Source organism: Polypterus senegalus, chromosome 5 (genome assembly GCF_016835505.1).
Source record: "Polypterus senegalus isolate Bchr_013 chromosome 5, ASM1683550v1, whole genome shotgun sequence".
Lineage (NCBI taxonomy): Eukaryota > Metazoa > Chordata > Cladistia > Polypteriformes > Polypteridae > Polypterus > Polypterus senegalus.
In genome coordinates, this window is record NC_053158.1 from 169,417,480 (window position 1) to 169,441,934 (window position 24,455).

A 24,455-nucleotide genomic window follows, 5' to 3' on the forward strand; every position below is an offset into this window, starting at 1 on the left:
CTTAAAGGATCAGAGCAGTTCATGCCCATCACCCACTATCTGACTTTAAAAGGGCTTGAGAAAGAGTTGTGTTTGAATCAAGTGCACGCTATAAAGGTGCACTTAATGCTCATATGGGGACCAGATATGAATAATGATTGCCTACTTGGAGTTCTTATCTGCTTTAGGACAGAGTGAATAGCAGTGGTGGCTGACATTCAGCAAATGTTTCACAGCTTCCTGGTAAGAGAAGCCAACTGTGACTGTCTCTGTTTTTTGTGGTTTTACAACCACCAACTTGATGATGTAATTGAGGACTATCGCATGAAGGTCCATGTTTTCGGCAACTGTCCATCCTCATCAGTGGCCATTTATGGGCTAGAGAGGACAGCTTTAGAGGGTGAAAGGGAATTTAGTGCTGAAGCAAGACTATTCGTAGAAAGGCATTTCTATGTTAATGATGGCCTAAAGTCATTTTCTGAGGCCATTGATATACTCAAAAGAACTAAGACATATTGGCTCAGTCAAATCTAAGACTGCATAAGATTGCATTTAACAGCACTGAATTGATGCATGTCTTCCCAGGAGAGGAGCTAGCCAGCAATTTGTTGGACGATGACTTTGTCCAAGACATACTTTCCAGCCTAGACCTCAGATGGTATGTCACAAAAGACACATCAACCTTTCAAGTAGATGCCAGTGGATAGCCCTTCACATGTCGTGGTGTCTTATCTACGGTAAACAGTCTGTTTGATCCCCTTGGATTTACTGCTCCTGTAAGCATACAATTTCATCTTACTTTGATTGAACTTACCTTTAGTGTATATGAATGGGATGCACCACTTACCAGTGAGAAGCGCGAAGAGTGGCGGGAGTGGAGAACTCCCTTCAGCATCTCAAAGAACTGACAGTACCCAGACATTACACATCATTCTCATTTTCGTTAGCTCAAAGGAAAGAGATCTGTAATCTTCTGTGATGCATTAACTAAAGCAATTAGGGCAGTTGTTTACCTTAAAGTCACAGACGCCAAAGGACAGACTAAAGTTGGTTTCATCTTTGGTAAGGTAAAACTAGCTCTAAAACCAGAAGTTAGTTACCGTTCCAAGGCTAGAGCTCTGTGCAGCTGTCCTTGAAGTTGATATTGCAGTGATGATTTCTGAAGAACAGGACACCAAACTGGATAACACAAGGTTTTTCACAGACAGCAAAGTAGTGCTTGGCTACATATTTAATGAAACTGGACCGTTCTATGTTTATGTCCACATCTGAATCCTGTGTATTAAGCACTCATCTCAACCAAGTCAGTGGAATTATATTCCCACCTACCTAAACCTAGCTGATCACACAACAAGAGCAATTCCAGCAAGCCAGCTTACTTGTTCTTCATGGTTAACTGGACCTGCTTTCCTGACTGATGCAAGATAAAATCAGTTACAGACAGAAGTATTTGACCTCATTGATCCTGCATCTGATGTAGAGATATATCCAGAAGTAACTGTGTGTGTCTAACAAACATCATGCAACCAGCTTGGCAGTGCACATTTTTAATGTGTTTTGAGCTGGAAATCACTTTGTAGGGTTATTGTTAACCTCTCACACATTCCTCATAACTGTAAACTAGCAACCAAGAATATTGTTCGTCATGGCTGGCATGTCTGCAAAAAACCAAGGAACAGTATGACCATGCTGAACATTGTATCCTAATCAGTGTTTAACATGGCAGTTTAACCCCCTACACTGCTCACATATGGGAGGCAGTTGGGAATGAATGATTGGCATCACATGGCGAATAGTAGATTCAATGTTTCTTCAGCTTGGATTTAGGAAGCTCACACATGAAGTTTTGGTTGCATTTATTGCCGAGATTACTGCCATAATCAATTACAGGCCACTAGCTCTAGTGTCTACAGATTCAGATCAACCATTTATTCTTAATCCAGCTATGCTTCTGACTCAAGAAGTTGGGGTACTTTCAGCACTACAAGATTAGTTAAATGGAGACCTTTACAAATGTTAATGGTATCTAGTACAGATCTTAGCTAATATCTTTTGGCAACAATGAAGACAGGAATACATCCATAACCTTCAGAATCATCGCAAATGGAAATATGAGAAACCAAATGTAAAAGGGGATGTGGTGATGATGAAAGACAATACAATTAACAGTTATGAATGGCCTGTTGGGTTAATCATAAAAACATTTCCCAGTGAAGTTGGATAAGTAAGGATGGTCAAAGTGAAGATTGTCAAAGACAAGTTTTTACTGCGTCCAGTCTCTGAGGTCATTCTTCTAGTATCTGGGAACACAGAGCTATGAACATTATTTTACAGGGTTGATCCCATTTGTTAAGTTTGTGTTAGTTTGACATTTTACAGATGCCAGGCAGGAAGTGTTCTGTCCTCCATTAAAATGTGTTCTTAGGGGACCTCTTGTAGCTAAATTAAGTATTGTTTTATATTGTTAAGACTCCATTTTGAAGCAAGCAGCACATGGAGAAGCAGGTGACAGACATCCATTTCCATCCACTGTTAATTTGCCCTTGTAAAGGCATAATCTGTAGGTATGTTGTTTCTTTATTAGTATATACATTGATTGAGTTTCAGTTGTTCCTTTTACAGTTATAAATCCTCTTTAATAAAACCCTTGTGTGCGTCCAGGTGTCCGTGTGTGTATGTCTTCTGGTGAAGTGCGCATGCGCGGGGCCACACAGCACGTGTTCAGTCTCTTCCTGTGCATTTCCTGTGCAGAGAGAGAGACAGACACACACACGCAGGCGCGCGCGAGTCACACACACACACATGCGCGCACAAGTGACACACACACAGGCGCGTGCGTGTCTCACACACACACACACACACACACACACACACACACACACACGCATGACACACACGCATGACACACACACAGGCACGCGCGACAGACAGACAGACAGAGACACACACACAGGTGAGAGACAGACAGACACACACACACACACAGGCGAGAGACAGACAGACACACACACAGACATAGAGGCGCGCGCTTAAGAGACACACACACGAGGGCCCGCGAGTGAGACACACACACACACATGTATTGTTGCAATGTTACTTTTCTTGGTTGTTTATTAAATTACAGATTTTTCAAATGTTAATTTTTTCCCCGGTGCTTAAAACTCATTAAAAAAAGAGTTTTTTAGCGAGCGGGTCATAAGGCTATAGCGCAAATTCTTACAGTGTTAGTTTTCTCTGTTGTTCAAGGTTTTCTTAGTGTTATTCAATGTTTTTACATGCTTTCTATGGTATAGTTAACTATATTTGTGCTTAAAAACTTAAAAAAATATATATTTACATACAGTTCATACAGTCTGGAATGGATTAATTGTATTTACATACAATCCTATGGGGAAATTACTTCGGTTCACGACCAAATTGGGTTACAACCAGAGTTTTGGAACGAATTATGGTCGTGAACCGAGGTTCCACTTTATTACTGTCAGACAAAATTACAGGCATTTTACCGAAATACACACCAGTTTAACTGAAAGAGAAAATTAAAGGCACACAATACAGTGATACATATTACAGCCACATACTGTACAAGGTCCCTTGCCATTTAATATAGACTGTTCGTACAAATGCTTATGCGCTACTGTTCTAGCGCCCGTTATTTTAACGGGCTTAATGTCTAGTAAATAAATAAGAATGATTGTTCAGACCTCTTTTTATACATTTGAGTATGAAGCAGCAGGATGTCCTGCTAAAAAGAATCTGTTTTGTAACATTTAATTTATACCATTTCATAAGGAAGTAATATCAAATCAGTTTGTTTTAAACTTAAAGGCATTTTTAAAGATGAATGTATATTAAGTTAACAAATTCTGTTATGTATTGCTTGTTGTTTTACAGTTTCACACCACTTTCATTAAATGCCTGAACACTACCAGTGCCCTGGGTGTTTGTTGAAGGAGTGTTTTAGCTCACTGCATAACTATGTACACAAACGTGTGGTGAGGGCAGAAGAACAAGTATATAAGGAGTTTTCATTACAGATAACAAACAAAACTAATGAGATGTTTATTGTTAAAGAGCAAGCCCCTCTACCTTCTTTAAAAAAATCACTTTTGTAACTCAACTTCATAGCAAATGCATAATTTTAATCATTTCAGTCTTTAAAGATAAACAGATTACTAATTATAGGATGCTTTTTAATGTTATACTTCAAAATGTAACATCAAATAAAGTCACATATGTGGCTAGACTATGCAGGAAAACACAACAAAATTATCAGATGTAATTTTGAAAATATCTTGTTTCCCACAGTACCTTTATGTAAATTAAAAATTACTGAAAGAGTGAAGAGTGGTAAACATGTGGCTGACAGTAGTAGTAATTCATGAAATGTAGCCTGTGAAGGTTACTTGAAAATAAGACAGGCAACATCTAAGATATAAATCAGTATGTGTGTGACAAGGTCACATGGATTAACCCCTGACCTCCATTCACAGCATCTACACTAAACTCCCAAGCTGAATTTGGGTTTAATGTGCTGCTGAAGGTGTTAGTGGTCTCCTCATATGCAAATATTTTGCAAGCGCTTTTTGGAATTTTCACTATCATCTCTTACACCATATCACTTTTTTTATTCTTTCTCCAAAAATATAATACTATAACATTCAATTAAATTATTATTTAGAACCAAATACATGAAATGCAAATATACATAAGAAAACTGCTATTATGAAATATTCTAAAGTGTGCTCTAACTAAGGAATGAAACCAAAACTCTTTTATTATGGAATTTAAATAAAAATATTGTTTCTTCAAGAAAAATATTTGTTTTCCAAAGCAGTAAAAGTTACAGTTGGAAATAAAATTATTCCCCCAGTTGACTTATACATGTTTTAACTAACAAACAGTAAACAAAGGCTGCCATCACATGGCGCAATATATCTTTAATATACATCTTAAATGATGTCATAAAATTGTACATCCAATCTGATGAAATTCACTAATAAGGAATTACATGTCTTCTATGCAATGGAGGCTTCTTCAGGTGCTTATGTATCATTACATTTATATTATTTTTGTTTTTGACTATTCCATAAAAAATGTATTTGAATTATTTTTGTATTCGACTTTTACTTGAAAATTGAGCAGGTGTTAAGGAAAAATAGCAGGTTTTGACTAAAATAATTGAGCACTTGTGGGCAAAAGAGCATTTCATAAACACTTTATAAGGATGAAACCATTACCTAACCCAATCTCAGTCTCCATACAGTTCTGCAATAGTTTAACACATGCCATCATTAACAAATATGATGATCTCATTCACCAAAGAATGACAACAATAATTTTACAAAATAAAAATTATTTTAGTTTTTTTTTTCAGTGTTAAATACATAAACATTCAATCATTCTTCAAACTAAATTAATCCAAGATTAGGGTTACAGCGAGGCAATCCAGTTTCTGCTTTGGTGATAGATAGTAACCAATGAATGGTATGCTGATCTATCACCACTCAGGTAGAAAAACACTCTAACCAGCAATTTAGTGTCACTACAAATGAGGACTGAACCCAGATTACAGTGAGAAAATCAACACTGGTACAACAAGAATGCTCAACAATATAAATGATTTTTAAAATGATTCTCTATATTAAAAGAAGAAAAAAAGTATAATTATGATTGCTTTATGTCCAAACAAATTGAAAAATAACTGCATGACTTAACAGGGAAAATTAATGTATTTTCAAAAATGTAATTTATATTGTATTTTGCTTAAAAAACCTGGTACACAGAAATGACTAATATGTAGACATAATCACATTTGTACCTGGTATGTATTAAAAATATATTTACTCTGTCTCCATTTTAAGATAAATGTATGCGTAATGAAATGTTTGCATATATTGTTAACTGACTTTTCAATAACAGAAATGATTATTACTTCTGGGAATGTGTTTTGTGTTAAAAGTAAGTTGCAGTAATACCTTTCCAATGAGAGGTTTTGTTCTTCAAATACTATGAAACCTTCCCAAAGAAATACCAAAGTATAATCAAGGACAAAATAATTGAAATAATAGTAATATTTAAGAATCTCAAATAATTTACTTTTTCTTCCACAAAAATACTTTCCAGAATGGTCACAAGTTCTGAGTTTTCTTTAGAAAGAAATAACAGACCATTTTTGAGCATATTAAAATACTGCAGACAAGTATGTCAAATGAAGTAAATGCTGGGGGAGGTGGTTCACTGACAAGGGCTGCACATGCTCACCATACAACCCTGCAGGCTCAGTCTGAAAAAGCCACATGGAGCCTCCATATGGACTCACTACCCACAAGGTGAAGGTTGAAAGATGGGTACAACACCAGCCAAGGGACAAGCAACATTGACATGGAGCTAGGCTTACCATCTTGGCAATGGAAAGCAGCCTTTGAGTAGTAGAGTGTCACTTCAATGAGGTTTTGAGTTGTAGAGCAGAAAATTTGACTGCTGTTTGCTTGCATGCATCACACTGCTATTGAGAACATTAAGCCTATTTAGAAGTATTGAATTTACTGCTCAACAGAATAAAATCTAAATTCATGTAGGGAATGACAGGGAAACAAAGTATGTGAAACAGCTTCCCTTATATGCCAAGTCATTATTGGATTTCTGTGTTAGTAACTTGCTCACCTACCAGCGACTGGAACAGTCTGGTTTTACGTCTAAGAAGCCTACCATCGACCGCATCTTGGCACTGAGGGTTCTCATTGACCGCAAATGTGAATATCGGCAGAGTTTGTTTGCAGCCTTTGTCGATTTTCGCAAAGCATTCGACTCAGTTGCTCGAGCTGCCCTGTGGGACCATCCTGGGGGTTCGTGGGATGCCCTTTAGGTTGCTGGATATCATGGCCAGCCTGTACACTGGTACAGTGAGTGCCGTGCAGAGTGGAAGCAGGACCTCTGCGTTTTCCCCAGTTGATTCTGGGGTTCATCAGGGGTGTGTTCTTGCTCCTACTCTGTTCAATGCTTGCATGGACTGGGTGTTGGGCAAGGTCGTGGGGTCCAGTGACTGTGGGGCATCTGTTGGTTAAGAAAGATTCATGGATCTTGACTTTGCTGATGATGCTGTGATCTTCGTAAAGTCAATGGAGGCTCTGATCAGGGCGCTCGAGAGACTGAGTGAGGAGTCTGAGTGTCTGGGCATGCGAATGTCCTGGATAAAAACCAAGATCCAGGCCTTTAATGACCTCTTGGTCACAGCCATCAGCAATGTGTCTGTTAGTGGAGAGAGTGTTGACCTTGTCGTGAGGTTTATTTACCTTGGCAGTGACATTCATGTCTCTGATAACCCTTCATATGAAGTCAGTAGACGGACTGGGAGAGAATGGGGAGTCATGAGGTTGCTGGAAAGGGGTGTGTGGCACTCCCGATATCTATGCAAAAGGATGAAGGTCCAAGTCTTTAGAGTCCTGGTGCTTTCTGTCTTGTTATATGGTTGCGAGACATGGATGCTATCCAATGACCTGAGACGAAGGCTGGACTCCTTTGGTACTGTGTCTCTCCAGAAAATCTTTGAGTACCATTGGTTTGACTTGTTGAATGAGTGGTTGCTCATGGAGATCCGAATGAGGTACATTACCTGCATTGTGAGGGAGTGTCAGTTATGGCACTACAGCCATGTGACGCATTTTCTTGAGGGTGATCTGGCTCGTAAGATCCTCATTGCTGGAGACCCAAGTGGCTGGACCAGGCCAAGGCATCGCCCACGTAACACCTGGCTGCGGCAGATAGAGGGTCAATTTCGGAGGGTGGGACTGGACTGTGTGTCTGCCTGGGGGGTTGCAAACCGGGATCCCGAGTTGTTTCGTCGTGTAGTGGGTGCGGCAATGCACTGTACCAGTGCATGCTCCCCAACTTGACTTGACTTGTGTTAGTCACCGATTGTCCATAAAACAAATCCAGCGAACCTTGGCCGAGACGATACGTTCCAGACTCTTAGGTAAAAACGTAGTGCTGAACTGTGAAATGATCGCCACTTGGTAGTTGGCAGATTCAAATGGATAAAATATCAGCTTGACAGACCTGGAAACTCATAGAGGCTATGTAGTGAAGGTTTTCTGGAAATAACTAGCAGATGACTCTGGTCAGGATAAGCTCAGCTCTCACTTTTGGAAGAATTATTCTTATTTCTCAGGAAAAGTCGGGGACAAAAATTCTGAGTAGGCAATTTTCACGACTGATCAGAGGGCAGCTGTAAAGAGCTGAGGCCAGAAGGTTACTTGTATTTATCATGACTGCAATTCAAGGACTCACTGGTGAACACCAGCAAGAAGGGAAGCTGTGTAATTGAAGAAAGAGGCATTCCTTTCACTGTTAGCAGGGGGGGGGTCTCCATATATGACAAAAAATACCATAAGACTGAAAAAGCAGCAGCAGCTGCATCCATCCATCCATTATCAAACCTGTTATATCCTAACTACAGGGTCACGGGGGTCCAGGTTGGTAGAATTCATTCATAAATGCTGAAAGCCTTGCATACTGTACTCTTTGATGTTGTGTAGAAGGCAGGGACAGTGCCTAGGTACTCGCAGACTAGACTGCTTGTCCATATATATGAATGGAAAAGCAGGTGCATTGCAATTACCAAGGAACTGAACTGATCTGTCATCTCCGGAGATAGCCTAAGCCAGGGTACCTAAATGGAGAACCCAGCCAACAGATGAACCTTCAGATGTGGGAGGAACAATGTGGATTTAATCCAGGCCATGGAAAGCTTGTACCCATAGTATCTTGTGTGAGATGTCTCCATAGTATTGGGCTTTAGAGCAGCTGTTCAATGCCACAAAGTCCTTGTATTTTCAAAGCAAGAGTCAAGTTTGCATCCTTGGCATCAAGACTAAAAATGTGTCTTGTTCTCTTCAGGTAAGGGGTGATCAACAGCCTAAAGTGGAGGAGTTCAAGTACCATAGTGTCTAGTACATAAATGAGGGAAGAAGACATATGGACATTTACCAATGAATAGGTAAATGCACATGTTCTACTGGACATTGTGTGGTGAACTGGGAGATAAGGATTCACACAAAACTTTTGATTTATCAGTCAGCCTGCACTCCAAATTTTACGTATTGTTTGGACACAAACAGAGGAGAGATGCTAGGTATATTGGGAAAAGGATGCTAAGGATAGAACTTCCAGGCAAGAGGAAAAGAAGGCGGCCTAAGAGAAGGTTTATGGATGTGGTGAGGGAGGACATACAGGTGATGGATGTAACAGAACAAGATGCAGAGGACAGGAAGATATGGAAAAACATGATCCACTGTGGCAACCCCTAATGGGAGCAGCCGAAAGAAGACACCACAAGCTCCGTGTGCTGACTAAAAGAAAAACTGCAAGTACAAGAAGGCTGAAATTAATGTTTCAGGACAGAGTTGATGGGTTCACTTTTTATGACCATCTGAGAATTTCAGCAAAATAGGAATACAAAATCTAGATCAAGAGGACTCAGTAGAATTGGCTTGTGCATGTACTTACAATACTAGCTTGGTGCATGGCTACAATGATGAGATGATGAAAGCAAGTGGAGTGAAATGAAGCTATAAATTACAGCATAAGACATAAGGAGTAGAATAAGAAAACCGCTATAATTACAGCTGCCAAAGATTTTTCAAATGTCAAAAAACAAATAATTTGAGGAACTATATAAATATAAGTATAGTGATAATGCTTCAGATTGAGAATAAAATGAAACAGTGATAATAAAGAAAATTTTTAAAGAGGCATAGATAACAATATTTAAAAAGAAAACAGAAAGATTGTACACTGGCATGAAGCACAAAAAAGAAATCAACAAGCAATTATAGTCAGATGTAATGCAAAGTTCACGAGGGCATTTACATCAAAAAGAGGAGCGGGTCTGCACCTGTTGAGTTACAGCTCAGATGTTAGCTTGATGAAGTAGGTCTTTAAAAAGATATTTCTAAGTACCTTATCAGTTGAAAAAAATATAAGAAAAAATAATCAGCAGTTAGCAAGTTATTAACTTTAAAACATGCTCTGTTATATAAATAGTCGAGTTAACTGAAACATGGATAATTTCAAGTAAATGGATGACAGGAAAGACCTTATATTTTGATCAAGTTCAAATCAGACACTCAGTTTACCATTGTTCAGTAAGAATTGCATTAATGTTGCTAGCAACTAGTGGGAAACTCATAGGAAAAAACATATCCTGATAAAGTAGACTTATTCAAGAGAACAAACTGAACCATCTGCTGTTACAGTAAATGTACAAGTGAATAACAGAGCAAACCAAAAGTTGCAAAACAAAAGTATATGTGAAATGAGACTGTAAAATAGCCGATTCTACATAAAAAGAGGCAGATAATATTTGAATGATCTTACAGATTTCTGATGAATGTTCTCTCAAGTGATACAATTAAAACTGATCTTTTTCATCAAAAGAGAAAACTTCTCTAAATGATGAAAGCCAGATACCACCAACCACAAAGTAGCAGTAGATGCATGGTTTGAGGATGTTTAGCTGCAATAAATAAAAAGGAATTATGTCTTTTAAAATATTCATGTTCACCATGGAACCGGAGAATGGCAACATGTCATATGTTGGATGGATATGCAAGTAAGAATTTCACTGTACTCTTTAATTGTCTGTAAGGGGAAATACATAACATGTAACAATACTATATGACAACTATACAAAACCAGAACACAACACACAGTCACTAAGAACATATAGGTTATAAGTGCTCTGAAGACAATTAATTAATTGTGTGATTAAAAACAGTGTACTGCTATACCTACCAGAAGTTGCCACAATGAGGAATTACTCACATATGGAATGTGGGAGATAAAGATTTGCTTAAGAAAAGGCCAAGACACTGGAATTCCATGACTATGAACATACAGATATTGCCATGAAAAAAGCTCTGTTGCTTACCAGATTAAAAAACAATGTACTACTTTGTATATTCAGTAATGGGAACAATCACAGAAAAACAATCTTGCCAATTTTGCTGCACACACGACTAAAACTAATATGCCAAAATTCTGCTACAATTTCTCAGTTTCTACCAGAATAAAAATTAGAAGACGTATTAATTCACTGCATGCCAAATGACCTATAAAAAACAGACTTGCTGTATTCTGATCAATATTAGTTTAAATAACAACTTGTTTGTTTGAATATAAGCCACGATTCTTTAATTTTAAAACAAATTCAAATTTTCAATTTTTTAATCAACATTAATTGGTACAAAAAGTACAATTTTTTTCTGAAACAGCACGTTATTTAATGTTTTCAAAGAGTTCAAAAACTGTCAAAAAAGGTAACGTCATCCCGGCATGTTTTTGATTTACATCACATTCACAATAACATAAATCTGAATTTCTAAGAAATAAAGATAAAAATATCAGAAAAATACATATTCTTACCTTTCCCAATATTCTTCCCAAAAAGTAGTAGTGTCTGGCAAAAGAATCACCAACCAACATCTGTGCGGTAGGACTAGGGTACAGAAGTCCTTCATTTGTGGTCTTAAAAAATCCTTGGTTAGGATTAAATCCTGATTTGAGAAGTTCATTAAGAAACTCTCGGAATATGCCTCCACCATCAATACCAGCTTCATCAAGCCCATGAGCATTCAAAAGGTGAACTCGTATTCTTTTCTTCAGGTCAGGTTCTGAAAGCAAAAACTAATTTGAATCATGTCTCTAGATAAAACACATTTTGACTATGTATTTTGTTTCTACAGCTTTATTACTTCATTGCTTTTTTTTCCATTTTATGCAATAAAAATAAAATGCTAATATTTTTATCAAAATAAATTTTACTGCACCTAGTTAAAAATCCTTGAATGAATAATTGACAAAAATGCACAGTGCATTTAATATACAGTTAAATATTAAGTAATCTCTCAACAAAACTCAGAAAGCAAGTACAACATATTTAGTTATTACACATTTAATAATCTCCAAACATAAAGTGCTTTATTTACTTAACAAAAAAGCTGTACTCCAAATAACAAAAATTATGTTTCAGTTTTTCATAATGTGACTGCTGAAGAGGCATACTAAACAAAAGAATCAAACATATTGTTATGATATTAAATGACAAAGGTCATGTTTCTTTGTGATTAATATACGAGTATAAATTCTAATTAAATTATACACTACTAAAGAAATTAATACCTTTCCTAGTAAACGTAAAGGATATCATTGAATAAAATTGTTGATTTTTCTCTAGTTTTATGAAGCAACTGGAGAGATGTTTCCTTTTATATTCTTTTGAAAATAACAAAACATAAAATGAAGGTTCATTCATTAATAAATTTGAATGGGTTTAGCACTTAAAAACAAGGTATGGTTTTATTTGCAGCCAAACTTAGAACATAAAACATAGCTGAAAATATCCAGCAAATTCTTATTACTTCTCAGATATTTTTAAAAAAAGTCCTAGTCTTTTGTCAACACATTACTATATAAACAAAAAATGAAATGTCTACTTTGTACCATAAATTTTAGCAATATACAGTATTAGAAGTAAAAAGGCTGATATTCTTCAGGGATATCTAAAAACTCTAATCAATACCAAAAAACACAAAGATTATGGCTGCAAGGTCTTATCAAATAAATGTGCAAAATGCTGAGGTCAAATGGAAGACGTGCCAGAATGAATGAGATAGCTTTTTTAAAATTTATAGACAGTAAAATCACCCTTTAATAAAACAAAACAAAACAAAACAAAAATGTACCATTACTTTATTGCACCAAATTACAATGTTGAAAAATACAGTATAACGAAACATCACAACTTCATCTTTAATTTTTTCACATACAAGGCAATAGTTGAGTTGAAATAATAAAAAGTAGCATGCTTAACTAGCAGAACCATGTTTTTATGTCATACAAGACGCAATTTGGCAACCATGTATTTTACTGCTCTGAACTGTAGTACATGTAATATACTATATTACACTTTTACAACAGACCATGATTTTCGAACTTTGCTAGTAGCATAGAAAGCATGCTAAGAGTAAAATCAAAATAACATAGATAACTATTTGGTATTCATTCACATTTGGATAATTGAAACAGACTATGACATTTACATATATGGATTCTGAAAATATAAAATTTCCTCCACACTATTTTGCATTGTAATAAAAAAAATGCTAAAATCTGTTTACAGCAAGATTGTGCTTAATCAAAAATGTGTTGCATTTTAAATTATACAAGAATTAATAGAGTATTTGTTCTTTCATTTAGCCAATACTGTAGCTTTCTGCACTACCATTACACTAGTAGAAAGCTATAGCACTACTTTCCATAGCTGCATATTTTATCAAGTTAAAGTACATTTTACAACAGTAGTAAAATTCTAAAGATAATCTTAGTAAGAATACAACAAACAACTAGTGCCATTGCAAAGAAAGGAAAAGTATCTAGATAGTGGGCACATACCATTTTCAGGAGAAAGTTTTTCATATGCATCTTCATAAATATAATTACGACGGATTGTAATGTTAATTCCATCCAAAAAAGGACCGTCACCTTGAACATCACGTTTGTCAGCATAAATTAATCTTTGGAAGATCTTTAAATAAAATAAATAAATAAATAGATAAATAAATAAATAAAGATCAAATGCATTTACTTTACATACAAAGTTTTAAACATAAAAGGTCATTAGTAAACTAGTTCTTACAAAGGTCTAAACAGAAAAGCGACACTAATCCTAGAAAGTAACAGTGGTACACACTTTTATCAAAGAAAAAAAAATTAAGTTGTAGAAAAGTCTTTTATTGAACTTTAATTGATAAGTCCAAACACCTTTGTCACCAAGCACCTTTATTAGTTTTACCAGTGCACCATATACATGCTTTGCTTTATTTCTCATTAGCTTTTTTTTCTGCTGTCACCATTTCAGTTTTTAGTTTTTTCTAGAACTTTTTGAAGAAATTTATTAACAATATTTTAATTCCACATACTATTCATTTGAAGAGAGAGGTTCACCCTTTTGACATGTGTGCTTATTATAAGACTTACCAAGCTCAGTCTTGGTACCCTACACCTTTTCTTTATCTGTAGCTTGCATAATAAAATGTAATAATCTGATTATATGTACTTCCCCCAGCAGTATAACCAATTAAATTTCCAGTGTTTGCAGCAGTTATTTTAGGTATCTGCATGAACTTCCTAATTTCTTCTGTATAGCAAAATTTAGACATATTGTGCTCATAAGAATTACTTATGAATATTATGAAATCACTTCAGCCTTTTTTGTCTGGCACCTCCTGATTCACCAGTAAAAGATAACCCCCACATATGATGTACTATTTGACTCGTCCTAATTTTTTGTTATGCATGATGTCAAGCTTTTGATCCCCTCTATTTTTGGCCCACTACACACATAAATGCAGGTGTCTTCAGCAAAAAATGATCATGAGGATTTGAAGTTGAGAATGCCACATCAAACAACCCCAGGGGTTCACTCCCTAATAGGATACATTGGCTCAAAGTTACTCCTTCCACAAAACTTAGGAAAAATGGGGTTTGGTAATATAGGCATGTGGAGTGTTGTTTTATGTTATTTTGATGCTGCTGATCACGCATATGATAATATTTTTGACATCTGATTCTTTACCGGTGGTCCTAGTCCTCTAAAAGCCACTCCACGAAATTTAAAAATGATGATTTTCAAACATAAGCATGTGGTGTGTTGTTTAAAACTATTTCAATGTCAGTGATCATGACTATAATGCTAGTTGTGATTCATTACTAGGGATCTAGCCCTCTGCGGACCACTATCAAATTGTGAAAAATAACAAATTTCAACTATAATCGAGAATATTTAGACATTTCAATTGAAACACACATTTTAACATTTCAAATATTTGACGCAACTATTTTTGTTTATTATGAACTACTACCTGAAGAAGTAAATCATTACATTTCTTAAGAATACCCTGAATTAGGGCGGCTTACGCTTATTCAGACTTTTTTCTTTTTTTAATTTTAAACTGCAGAAGTAAAGATACATCATTGTGATATCCAATTTGGGTGTGTTATCTAAAAGTGACAAACCTGTCAGAGTGTGATCTACTGATCTGCTTCTTATTTCTTGGCTTGAAGACCAATAATGAAAGACACTGCTTCATCCCGCCTCCTGTGAGTACGAAAGAAAACAGCTAAAGAAGATATGGAACACTTCTGCTGAATAGAAGGTGGTTTCTGTTTTTCTACAATCGCTGACACTTGAAATTTATTTTTTACATGTAACAGCAACATTCAGTACCCTGGCATGATATATGACATATCAAAGGGAATTTTAGCACTGTTGACTAGGGCTGCCATGATTATTCGATATGATCAACTAACGCAAAAAAAATAAAAATAATGTAACTGTATTTTCTTAAACTGGGAAATCGTCACTGCACATCTATCCGAACTGTGCATCAGCATGCCATGATGTTCTGTACCATTTTTGAGTAGGTTAATTATGGCTGCAAATGCACCACACTCTCCAGAGAAAGGTCTAGAAATATCAAAATTGCTGGTTTTGTGTAAAACACAAATGGTGCCCCTTAGCAGTACTAGTTCCATGCACAAACAACTATCAGATAGATAAATACAGTCAAGTTGTTCTGCTAAATACACTTGCCAGTTACCACCTATTCATCTGGGACTACCTTGAAGTAAAACCATGTTTTAATATACAGACTAACTGAATACAACTGATCAGTCTGTTAAATTTGGGTGTTAGCTTTTATTTTCAACAGAGCTGCATATTCATTCTTTGCCAGATGTTTACCCAGGGTCAGCAAGTAATGGCTCTTTAACTGTCACCTTGTGGATCTGAAAGAGAACTACATACAGTATCGGCAAAAACATTCTATATAAACAGCTTTATTAGGTTAATTTAGGTATTTTCTCCAGTGATTAAATTGTAAATAATTTTAGATTCAATAAATGATCAAGCTGCCTTGGGAAGAAGTGTTTTTAAATGCTGGAAGTTCTTGAAGCTGACCCAAACTGAAAAAAGTGAGTAGTAGAGAAACACATAGCCCTCCCTCCACTAATGAACTGCTGATGGGAAGCTAGATTCTTTTTAGTTTTTCTTTCTTTTTTTTTTAAACAGTGGATCTACTTCATACAGACTGCATGGCTCAATGAAATCCTAGTTCTCATGAAGAAAAAAAAAAATCAGGACTTCTGAAGTGCAATGGTATTGTGCTCTTTTACTGTCCTCTTCTACACTTGGTGTCTATCAAGTGTTTTGAAGTGTGAAAGTGTTCTCCCACTTCATCCCTTCCTGCTTTTTAGTCTGAAGCAACGTTTACATTTTTAGCAGAAGAACTGATACAGGCAAAGTCATTTGTGTGTTGTATAGAACCTCTGTTTCTTGCAATAGTGAATAGCATAGGATTTCTGACAGTTTAATAATATGCATTTTAGAAACCTAATATTAAAAATATCTAATAAGCTCACATTACAAAAAGGGAAATCTGGCAACTAGACATCAATAATTAAAAACTGAACTAACTGATTTGTGAACCTTTTGCCATCCTTGCTTGTTATCCCTCTGTTCTTATATAGTATTTAATATATGACAAGAAATTGGATCCTCCTATTCTTATATAGAATTTAATATGTTGCAAGAAATTGTAAAAGAGAAAGAAATCAAATGCTGAGAACACCTCTGAAGTTGCACTGAAATAGCTGGTCCAATAAAACTGCACAAAGCTTTACCAAAATCAGCAGGGCCAAAATTAACAGGCACTTAATTGAATACACACTGCAGCTGCAAAAATATAGTACATTGATTTTACCTTAGTGTTCTCTTTAAAACATATGAGTTGCCATCCCCTACAATTGGAAATATTTATACTTTATTATCATTATTAAATGATGTCAAATTTAAATATCTGAATCACCCTTCTTGGAGTAAGAAAAAAACCCAGCTGTATTTATGGCATCTACAGTATGTACATCTTAATTTAATATATATTTTTTTAAATAAATATGTAATGGAACTTAGACTGAATTAACAAGGAATGAATTTAAATTGATTATATTCATGGTAACACAAGAAATACGTGTAATTTTGAGATCTCATATAAAATTCTAAATACTGTATACCTTTCTCATATGTATCTTCCCTCTATTTGTTTAAATAATACATAAATAAAAACCTTTTTGGATAACTTCATGTCTGGTGCATTCAAATTCCATATGTAAAATTATTCAATAAAAAAAATCTAACACAGCACACCTTAATATGTCTACTTCAATTATTTGGATAAATAAGATTAATCTCTACAAAATAATCATTAGTGGCAACCCAACTATTAAATGTGTTTAAAAAAAATATCACTCTGAAGGAAAATAACTTAAAATAAACTGAAGCAAGAGATGTAAGGAAGGTATGTAGAACCAATAGAGGTATAGTTACCAATTACAATGAGCTCATATGTCCAAAAGGGCAAATCTCAAATTTATAGGAACTCTGTAATTTTATTAAAGTAAGTAAATAAATAAAAGCTACCTAAAAACTGCTAAATATCTGAAAAATTAAAGGTTATGTACTTTTCCCCATAATCCAGAAGTGTTATCATTTGCCCTAGGCCCTTTCCTTGGGGAATTCATTTCTATATTGTAATTTCAGAGTAATTTTAGAGAAGGCTACATCTCCATGAGGAGCTTACTATTGCCAGCAGGTAGACATCAGTCCATACTAAGACTGGATTTCTGCACGCACTAACTGGGTTACAGGGGCCTTGAAATTTACCAAAATGTATTAGAACAATATTTGTTTTTCAAAGAAATATTACTACTGCTAAATTGGCCAATCAAGTCTTCTTTAATCCCTTTAACGTTGACTCTAAATTAACGTAAGTCACCTAGTATTAGCCAGACATATACCGTCAGCCCTGAGTTTACACGTCTTCAGTTAACTGCTGATAATAATGGAGGGCGGCTGCTGGACAGCATTTGAGGAAGCAGGGGAGGTGAATACGGGCTGTCAGCATAGAAAGTGCATGAAGAAGAAAGAGATTTATCGTGCAATAATAGTGACAGTTCTTCAGTAATAGCCATTAGCAGCATTATAGATTCTAGTTCTAGTGAAAGTGAAGCATAGGCAGGTAATGATATGAATAATGGTAAACTGTAATGCCACTTCTGAATGTACGTGGTTTGACAACTACTATCTACATATACTGAGTGTGTGTGTGTGTATATAAAATATATATATATATATATATATATTAAAGGTCGGAGTCACAATCTGATTATTCGGGTGGTTACCTACCAGGTAACACTTGTGGTTGGTCTTCTAGTCGGCAAACATCTGCCACATCCTCTCAGTTGCAAGAAGCAGATCATAGATATGTTGTGCAGTATCTGCCAAATGATACAAAGCGTACACGACATGTGTTCCACTCTTACTGGGGGCTTGTAAGGTGTACACACTTTTGCATCTCCTTACGGTGATCAAACCTTGGATGTCAGCGCTTGAGGCAAAGCCTTTGACATTAAGCATTGGCTGGTTCACTTATGTGACAGATAACGTATAACATAACTATGATCTGCTTCTTCCAACTGATAGGGCGTGGCAGATGTCTGCTGACTGGCCGACCAACCACAAGTGTTACCTGGTATGTTACCACCCAAATAAACAGATTGTCACTCAGACCTAAGAATGTAATACTCTAATCTTCATCCTGTCAAATAAGTGAACCAGCTGCCATGTTGCAATGTCAGCGGCTTCACTTTACCTTGGCACAAAACATGTGTTGTGTACACTTTGTATTTGGCACACACTGTATAACAGTATATTTTTTATATATATATATATATATATATATATATATATATATACACACATACATATAGAAGCTGTGCTAACCATCTAAGTTAGATTTAAGTAATCAATGTAGACATCAGCGTCATTGTTTGCAGTGCATCATCTATTGGTATGTATTTTGTAATACATGTAGTAATTAAAGGAATTGCAGTTGTCATTCCAACAGATGGCGCAAAACAAACCTTATCAGTGCTTTCACAAATCCCATACCAAATGGCAGATAACAGAGATATAGCAACCAGATTGAAATACAGATACACAGGCACCTTTATCCTTTTATTAGGTGTATATATAAACTATAATATGACTGCCCTACATAGCTCTCATTCCAATGTACTCACAATCAAATTCCATACATTAGTCACTCCCATTCAAACAAGCCACAAATACTTTATAGAGCTACTATAGTGACATGCTATAACATCCTCAAAAACATAATAAGCACCCCAATTTTAGTGTTTGATAATGTGTTTGTACCAGACCTTGTAAGTTCATGTCTATGTGAAAATTCTTTATTTGTCACATACATAGTTATACAGGACAACACACAGTGAATTGCATCTTTTTGCATAACCCTTGGGGTCAGAGCGCAGGGTCAGCCATTGTACAGTGCCCCTGGAGCAATTGAAGGTTAAGAGCCTTGCTCAAGGGCCCAGCAGAATTTCATCTCTTTTGGAAATGACGGGGATTTGAACCGGCAACCTTTGGGATGCCAGCACAGATCCTTAGCCAAAAAATGTGCTGCCATTAACACATAGAGTATCTTGGAACTTTAGATTAGTCTTCCTTGGGTTTCCATTTCAAAGCAGCAGGAACTGAGCGATGTAAACATCTGGACAGTTTGTAAGTATTAAGACATGACTTTTATACAAGTGTGAAGTGGCTAAAGTAAGATTACTACTTAGTACTTGCAACAGCTGATGATTCCAGATATTCTGAGGAAGATTATTACAAAACACACCGTTTTCTTATTAGGCCTATGAATGCTTTTTTCTTTTATTAACAAAAAATCCACCTCACTGTCATTTCTATTTCCTTCATTCATCCTAATGTATTACTTTGGCAAACTTCAGGACACAAATAAAATAAAAGTGCACTTAGCGCTGATTAATTAACCTCCTCATCATACTCCAAAAGCAGAAACAAAACATGTATTCTTATTTCTGAACTCGGACAACAATATAATAAAATAAACTATAACAGTAAGGTTTTATTTCCTTTGTTTTCCTTCCTTGAAATGTACTGATGATGTATATGCCTGATTTTACATTCTCCCTTCTGTCAGCAAAATGCCATAACTGAAGCATGTATTTCATGGAAACACATTTGATGTGAATACAGACATAAACTCTGCATGTATATACTGCCACATAATGTAAGGATCAAGCTGTTTTATGGTTATATAATAGATAATTTCTAAATAAAATGTGAGATTCCCAAAATCTAGTGTTTAAGTTCAAGCTCTTTAGCTGTTTTTCTTGCATTAACTGGTAAATGAAGACGTTTTTGTTTCACATTAAGACTAGTATCCTAATGATGGCAATAAGCAGCCCCTTTGGGAAGAAACTTGTTTTATTACGTGGCTGAATACAGATTTAAATCAAAATACACACTTTTCAAGCATAAGTTCATACTTTTCATATCAAGGTTATTTTAAAACAATTACATATATATTTATTTACTCCATAAACTTGTGTTAAGTGAAGCATTATCAATAAATATAAAAAAAAAATTGGGCCTCCCCAGTTAGCTTATAATTGCAGCCTAGGGGGCATGAAATGAAAAATGAAACCAAAGCCATAAGACATACTGTATACATTCACTATTAATCTGAGAATTTTCTTCAACACTGATTCATGTCTTGAGACTGCTTGGCATATCCAAATACCAAAAAACTGTTTTATCAATTAATATTCAAAGATACTAAATTTATCTTTGTGTGACTTCAAAATTAAAAAAAAAATCTAGCATCCCTGTTTACATAACTTCTGAAGTAAATACGTATGTGACAGCAAGTTCTTACTCAGTGGTGTGTTTACTTGTAGCTAGCTTTGAGAGTGGACATATTCTGTTAGCAATGAAGACTACAGACACTACATTTTTTCAGTTAACTTTCACATCCTGCGTATTTATTAAATATTTCAACTGAAATATAACGATGTGCTAGATATCTATAGGCATATGTTTTAAATCTTGATTATTTGTGATATATAAAAACTCCACCTATAGTAACTACTGTGAGCAGAGAAGCATCCTTCCCTCAGGAAAGACAGTGCAGATTAAATGTATTTAAAAAAGTGCATGAAAGGAATGCTTTCTGAAAGAGGAAAGTTTGTTGCTTCAAAGTGGATGGATTAGTTAAATGTTTGTTTCACATTTATTTTATTGCCTTATGAGCTGCAATTGTGAGCTGAACGGAGAAACAAGTTTTTTTTTTTTTTTTCATTACAGTTTAATTTCCATTCACAAATGAATGTATGTTACAGTTGAGTAAAAAAACAACTTTGATTTAACAGAATACTAAACTTACCTGAACAGGAACATAATGACAGGCATAAAGGAAAGGTACCCAGAGGTTAGCCAAATGACTCTGCACAACTTCCACAGTGAATACTATTAGCTGACATTAAGTTTATTCTTGTAAGAACTAAAACTCAGTCAGTGACTGAGTTGAATGGAGGAAACTATTTCTTTTAGGGTTTGAAATAAACTGTAGTTAAATCAATTCTCTGATTACCTTTACTCTTTCTTCAAATGGTACTACAAATGGTAGCTCAGTTAGAATCGCAAGCTGGCGTTCCTCTGAGACAGACAACTGAGGTGGCTCTATTCCCACTACAAAAAAAGAAGAAATAAAACATTTACAGTCATATGGAAAAGTTTGGGAACCCCTCTTAATTCTTTGGATTTTTGTTTATCATTGGCTCAGCTTTCAAAGTACCAATTCCTTTTAATATATGACATGCCATATGGAAACAGTAGTATTTCAGCAGTGACATTAAGTTTATTGAATTAACAGAAAATATGCAATATGAAATAACAAAATTAGACAGGTGCATAAATATGGGCACCCCAACAGGGATATTACATCAATACTTTGTTGAGCTTCCTTTTGCAAATAAAACAGCCTCTAGATGCCTCCTATAGCCTTTGATGAGTGTCTGGATTCTGGATGGAGGTATTTTTGACCAATTTTCCATACAAAATCTCTCCAGTTCAGTTAAATTTGATGGCTGCCAAGCATGGACAGCCTGCTTCAAATCATCCCATAGATGGGGACTGTGATGGCCATTCCAGAACATTGTACTTCTCCCTCTGCATAAATAAATGCCTTTGTAGATTTCGAACTGTGTTTTGGGTCATTGTCTTATTGAAATATTCAACCCCTGCGTAACTTCAACTTTGTGACTGATGCTTGAACATTACCCTGAAAAACTTGTTGATGAATTCATCCGACCCTCGACTTTAACAAGGGCCCAAGTCCTTGAACTAGCCACACAGCATGATGGAACTTGACAGTAGGTAGCAGGTGTTTTTCTTGGAATGCGGTGTTCTTCCACCATGCAAAGCGCTTTTTGTTATGACCAAATACCTAAATTTTTGTCTCATCAGTCCAAAGCACTTCATTCCAAAATTAATCTGGCTTGTCTAAATGAGCATTTGCATACAACAAGAGACTCTGTTTGTGGCGTGAGTGCAGAAAGGGCTTCTTTCTCATCACCCTGCCATACAGATGTTCTTTGTGCAAATTGTGCTGAATTGTAGAACGATGTACAGATACACCATCTGCAGCAAGATGTTCTTGCAGGTCTTTGGAGGTGATCTGTGGGTTGTCTTTAACCATTCTCACAATCCTGCGCTTATGCCGCTCCTGTATTTTTCTTGGCCTGCCAGACCTGGGCTTAACAGCAACTGTGCCTGTGGCCTTCCATTTCCTGATTACATTCCTTACAGTTGAAACTGACAGTTTAAACCCCTGAGACAGCTTTTTGTAGCCTTCCCCTAAACCATGATACTAAACAATCTTTGTTTTCATATCTTTTGAGAGTTGCTTTGAGAATCCCATGCTGTCACTCTTCACAGGAGAGTCAAAGGGAAGCACAACTTGCAATTGACCACCTTAAATATGCTTTCTCATGATTAGACCCGACCTGTCTATGAAGTTCAAGGCTTAACAACCTAATCCAACGTATTTGGTGTTGCAAGCAATCAGTATTGAGCAGTTACATGCATTCAAATCAGCAAAATTACAAGGGTAACCAAATTTTTGAACAGCCAGTTTTTCACATTTGATTTAATTTCATACAACTAAATAATCCTTCACTAAAAATCTTTGTTCGGAAAACACCCCATTATTCAGATGTTCCTAGGAAATGAAAGACATACCACTGTTATCTTTTTTGTTGAAAGTAGAGTAAATTATTATGCAGGCTGAGAGGGGTTCCCACACTTTTTCATATGACTGTATAACAAATAACATCACCATATAATGTATAAAGGTATCATAAAAACGATAATAAAAATCAACTTTACAAAGAATTTCTATTTAAAATAGTCTCTTTTCATAGCCTGTCTCAGCAAAATGTGGCTGGGATCAAACTAGGATGGGGTACCAATCCTCAGGGAGGAACAGTTTAGAATGTACCTACACAACCTCACATTGGACAAATTTAACAACCCACATAACATGGATATTCTTGGGATTGTGAAAAATAATGAAGTACCAGGAGAAAACCCACATAAACACAGGAAAAATGCGTAATATCACTACAGGCACAGCTTGTAAGCCTGAATGTGAATCCAGGAAACTGGACTGTTGGGAAACAAAGCTAAACAGTGTCCTAATATGCCAGCATTAAGAAAGACACACCAAATATAACAAAGAAAGGACACAGCCTGTACTCAGACCAAAGACAAAAGTTCAGTGAATTTCTGAAGAATCATAAAAATGAAATATTTCATTTTCAGTTAAGACCATTTTTGAGAGAAAAAATAAAACAAATATGTTGCTAAGATGACATATTACATTTTGTTCTCCATCATAATCTACAAATCAATGTTTGGCATTTATGCACACAAAATATCAACATTTTTAATGTCCATTATTCCTTTTATTTATTTAATTTGTTAACACTGTAAAAACATATTCCATATAGCAAGATTTGGATTGTAACAATCTTGCTATATGGAATATACAAATATGGTGATATTTGTAATAGATATTTTGTATGGGTGCAAAAGACTATTTTAAAAATAAAATGCCTTAAGTAACACTACCATTTTACTACTGACCACTGATTTTACAGTTGGAGAACAGAAGAAATAAATTGGACAGAAAAAAAAACATATCAAGAAACAGAAAAACATGAACGCTTCAAAAAATCCAAGAACATGGGGAAAAAAAACTTCACTGGTATCAAGTATCAACCACTGCATGGAATTTAAATATTCACCATTACTGGTGCGGACAGAATAGGTTGGTTAGGTTTAAGATTTTACAAAATGACACTAAGATACGGTTTATTCTTCCAATAAATAAATAAATAAAGACAGTAATGCAATAATACTGTTTGGTCACAAATCAGAAAACTCACTTCTCAAATGTCAAAAAGGACCAGAA

General features: G+C 35.6%; 1 protein-coding gene across 1 annotated transcript in view; it reads right to left on the reverse strand.

Annotated features, from left to right (window-relative positions):
* Positions 1–24,455, reverse strand: part of ube3c (ubiquitin protein ligase E3C) — a 238,629-nt gene that overhangs the window by 78,963 nt on the left and 135,211 nt on the right. The window contains exons 17-19 of the mRNA XM_039753616.1: positions 21,573–21,670; positions 13,432–13,564; positions 11,404–11,651 (exon numbers count right to left, since the gene is read on the reverse strand). Coding sequence (XP_039609550.1) covers positions 11,404–11,651; positions 13,432–13,564; positions 21,573–21,670 — 479 coding nt within the window. The remainder of the gene's footprint in view (positions 1–11,403; positions 11,652–13,431; positions 13,565–21,572; positions 21,671–24,455) is intronic.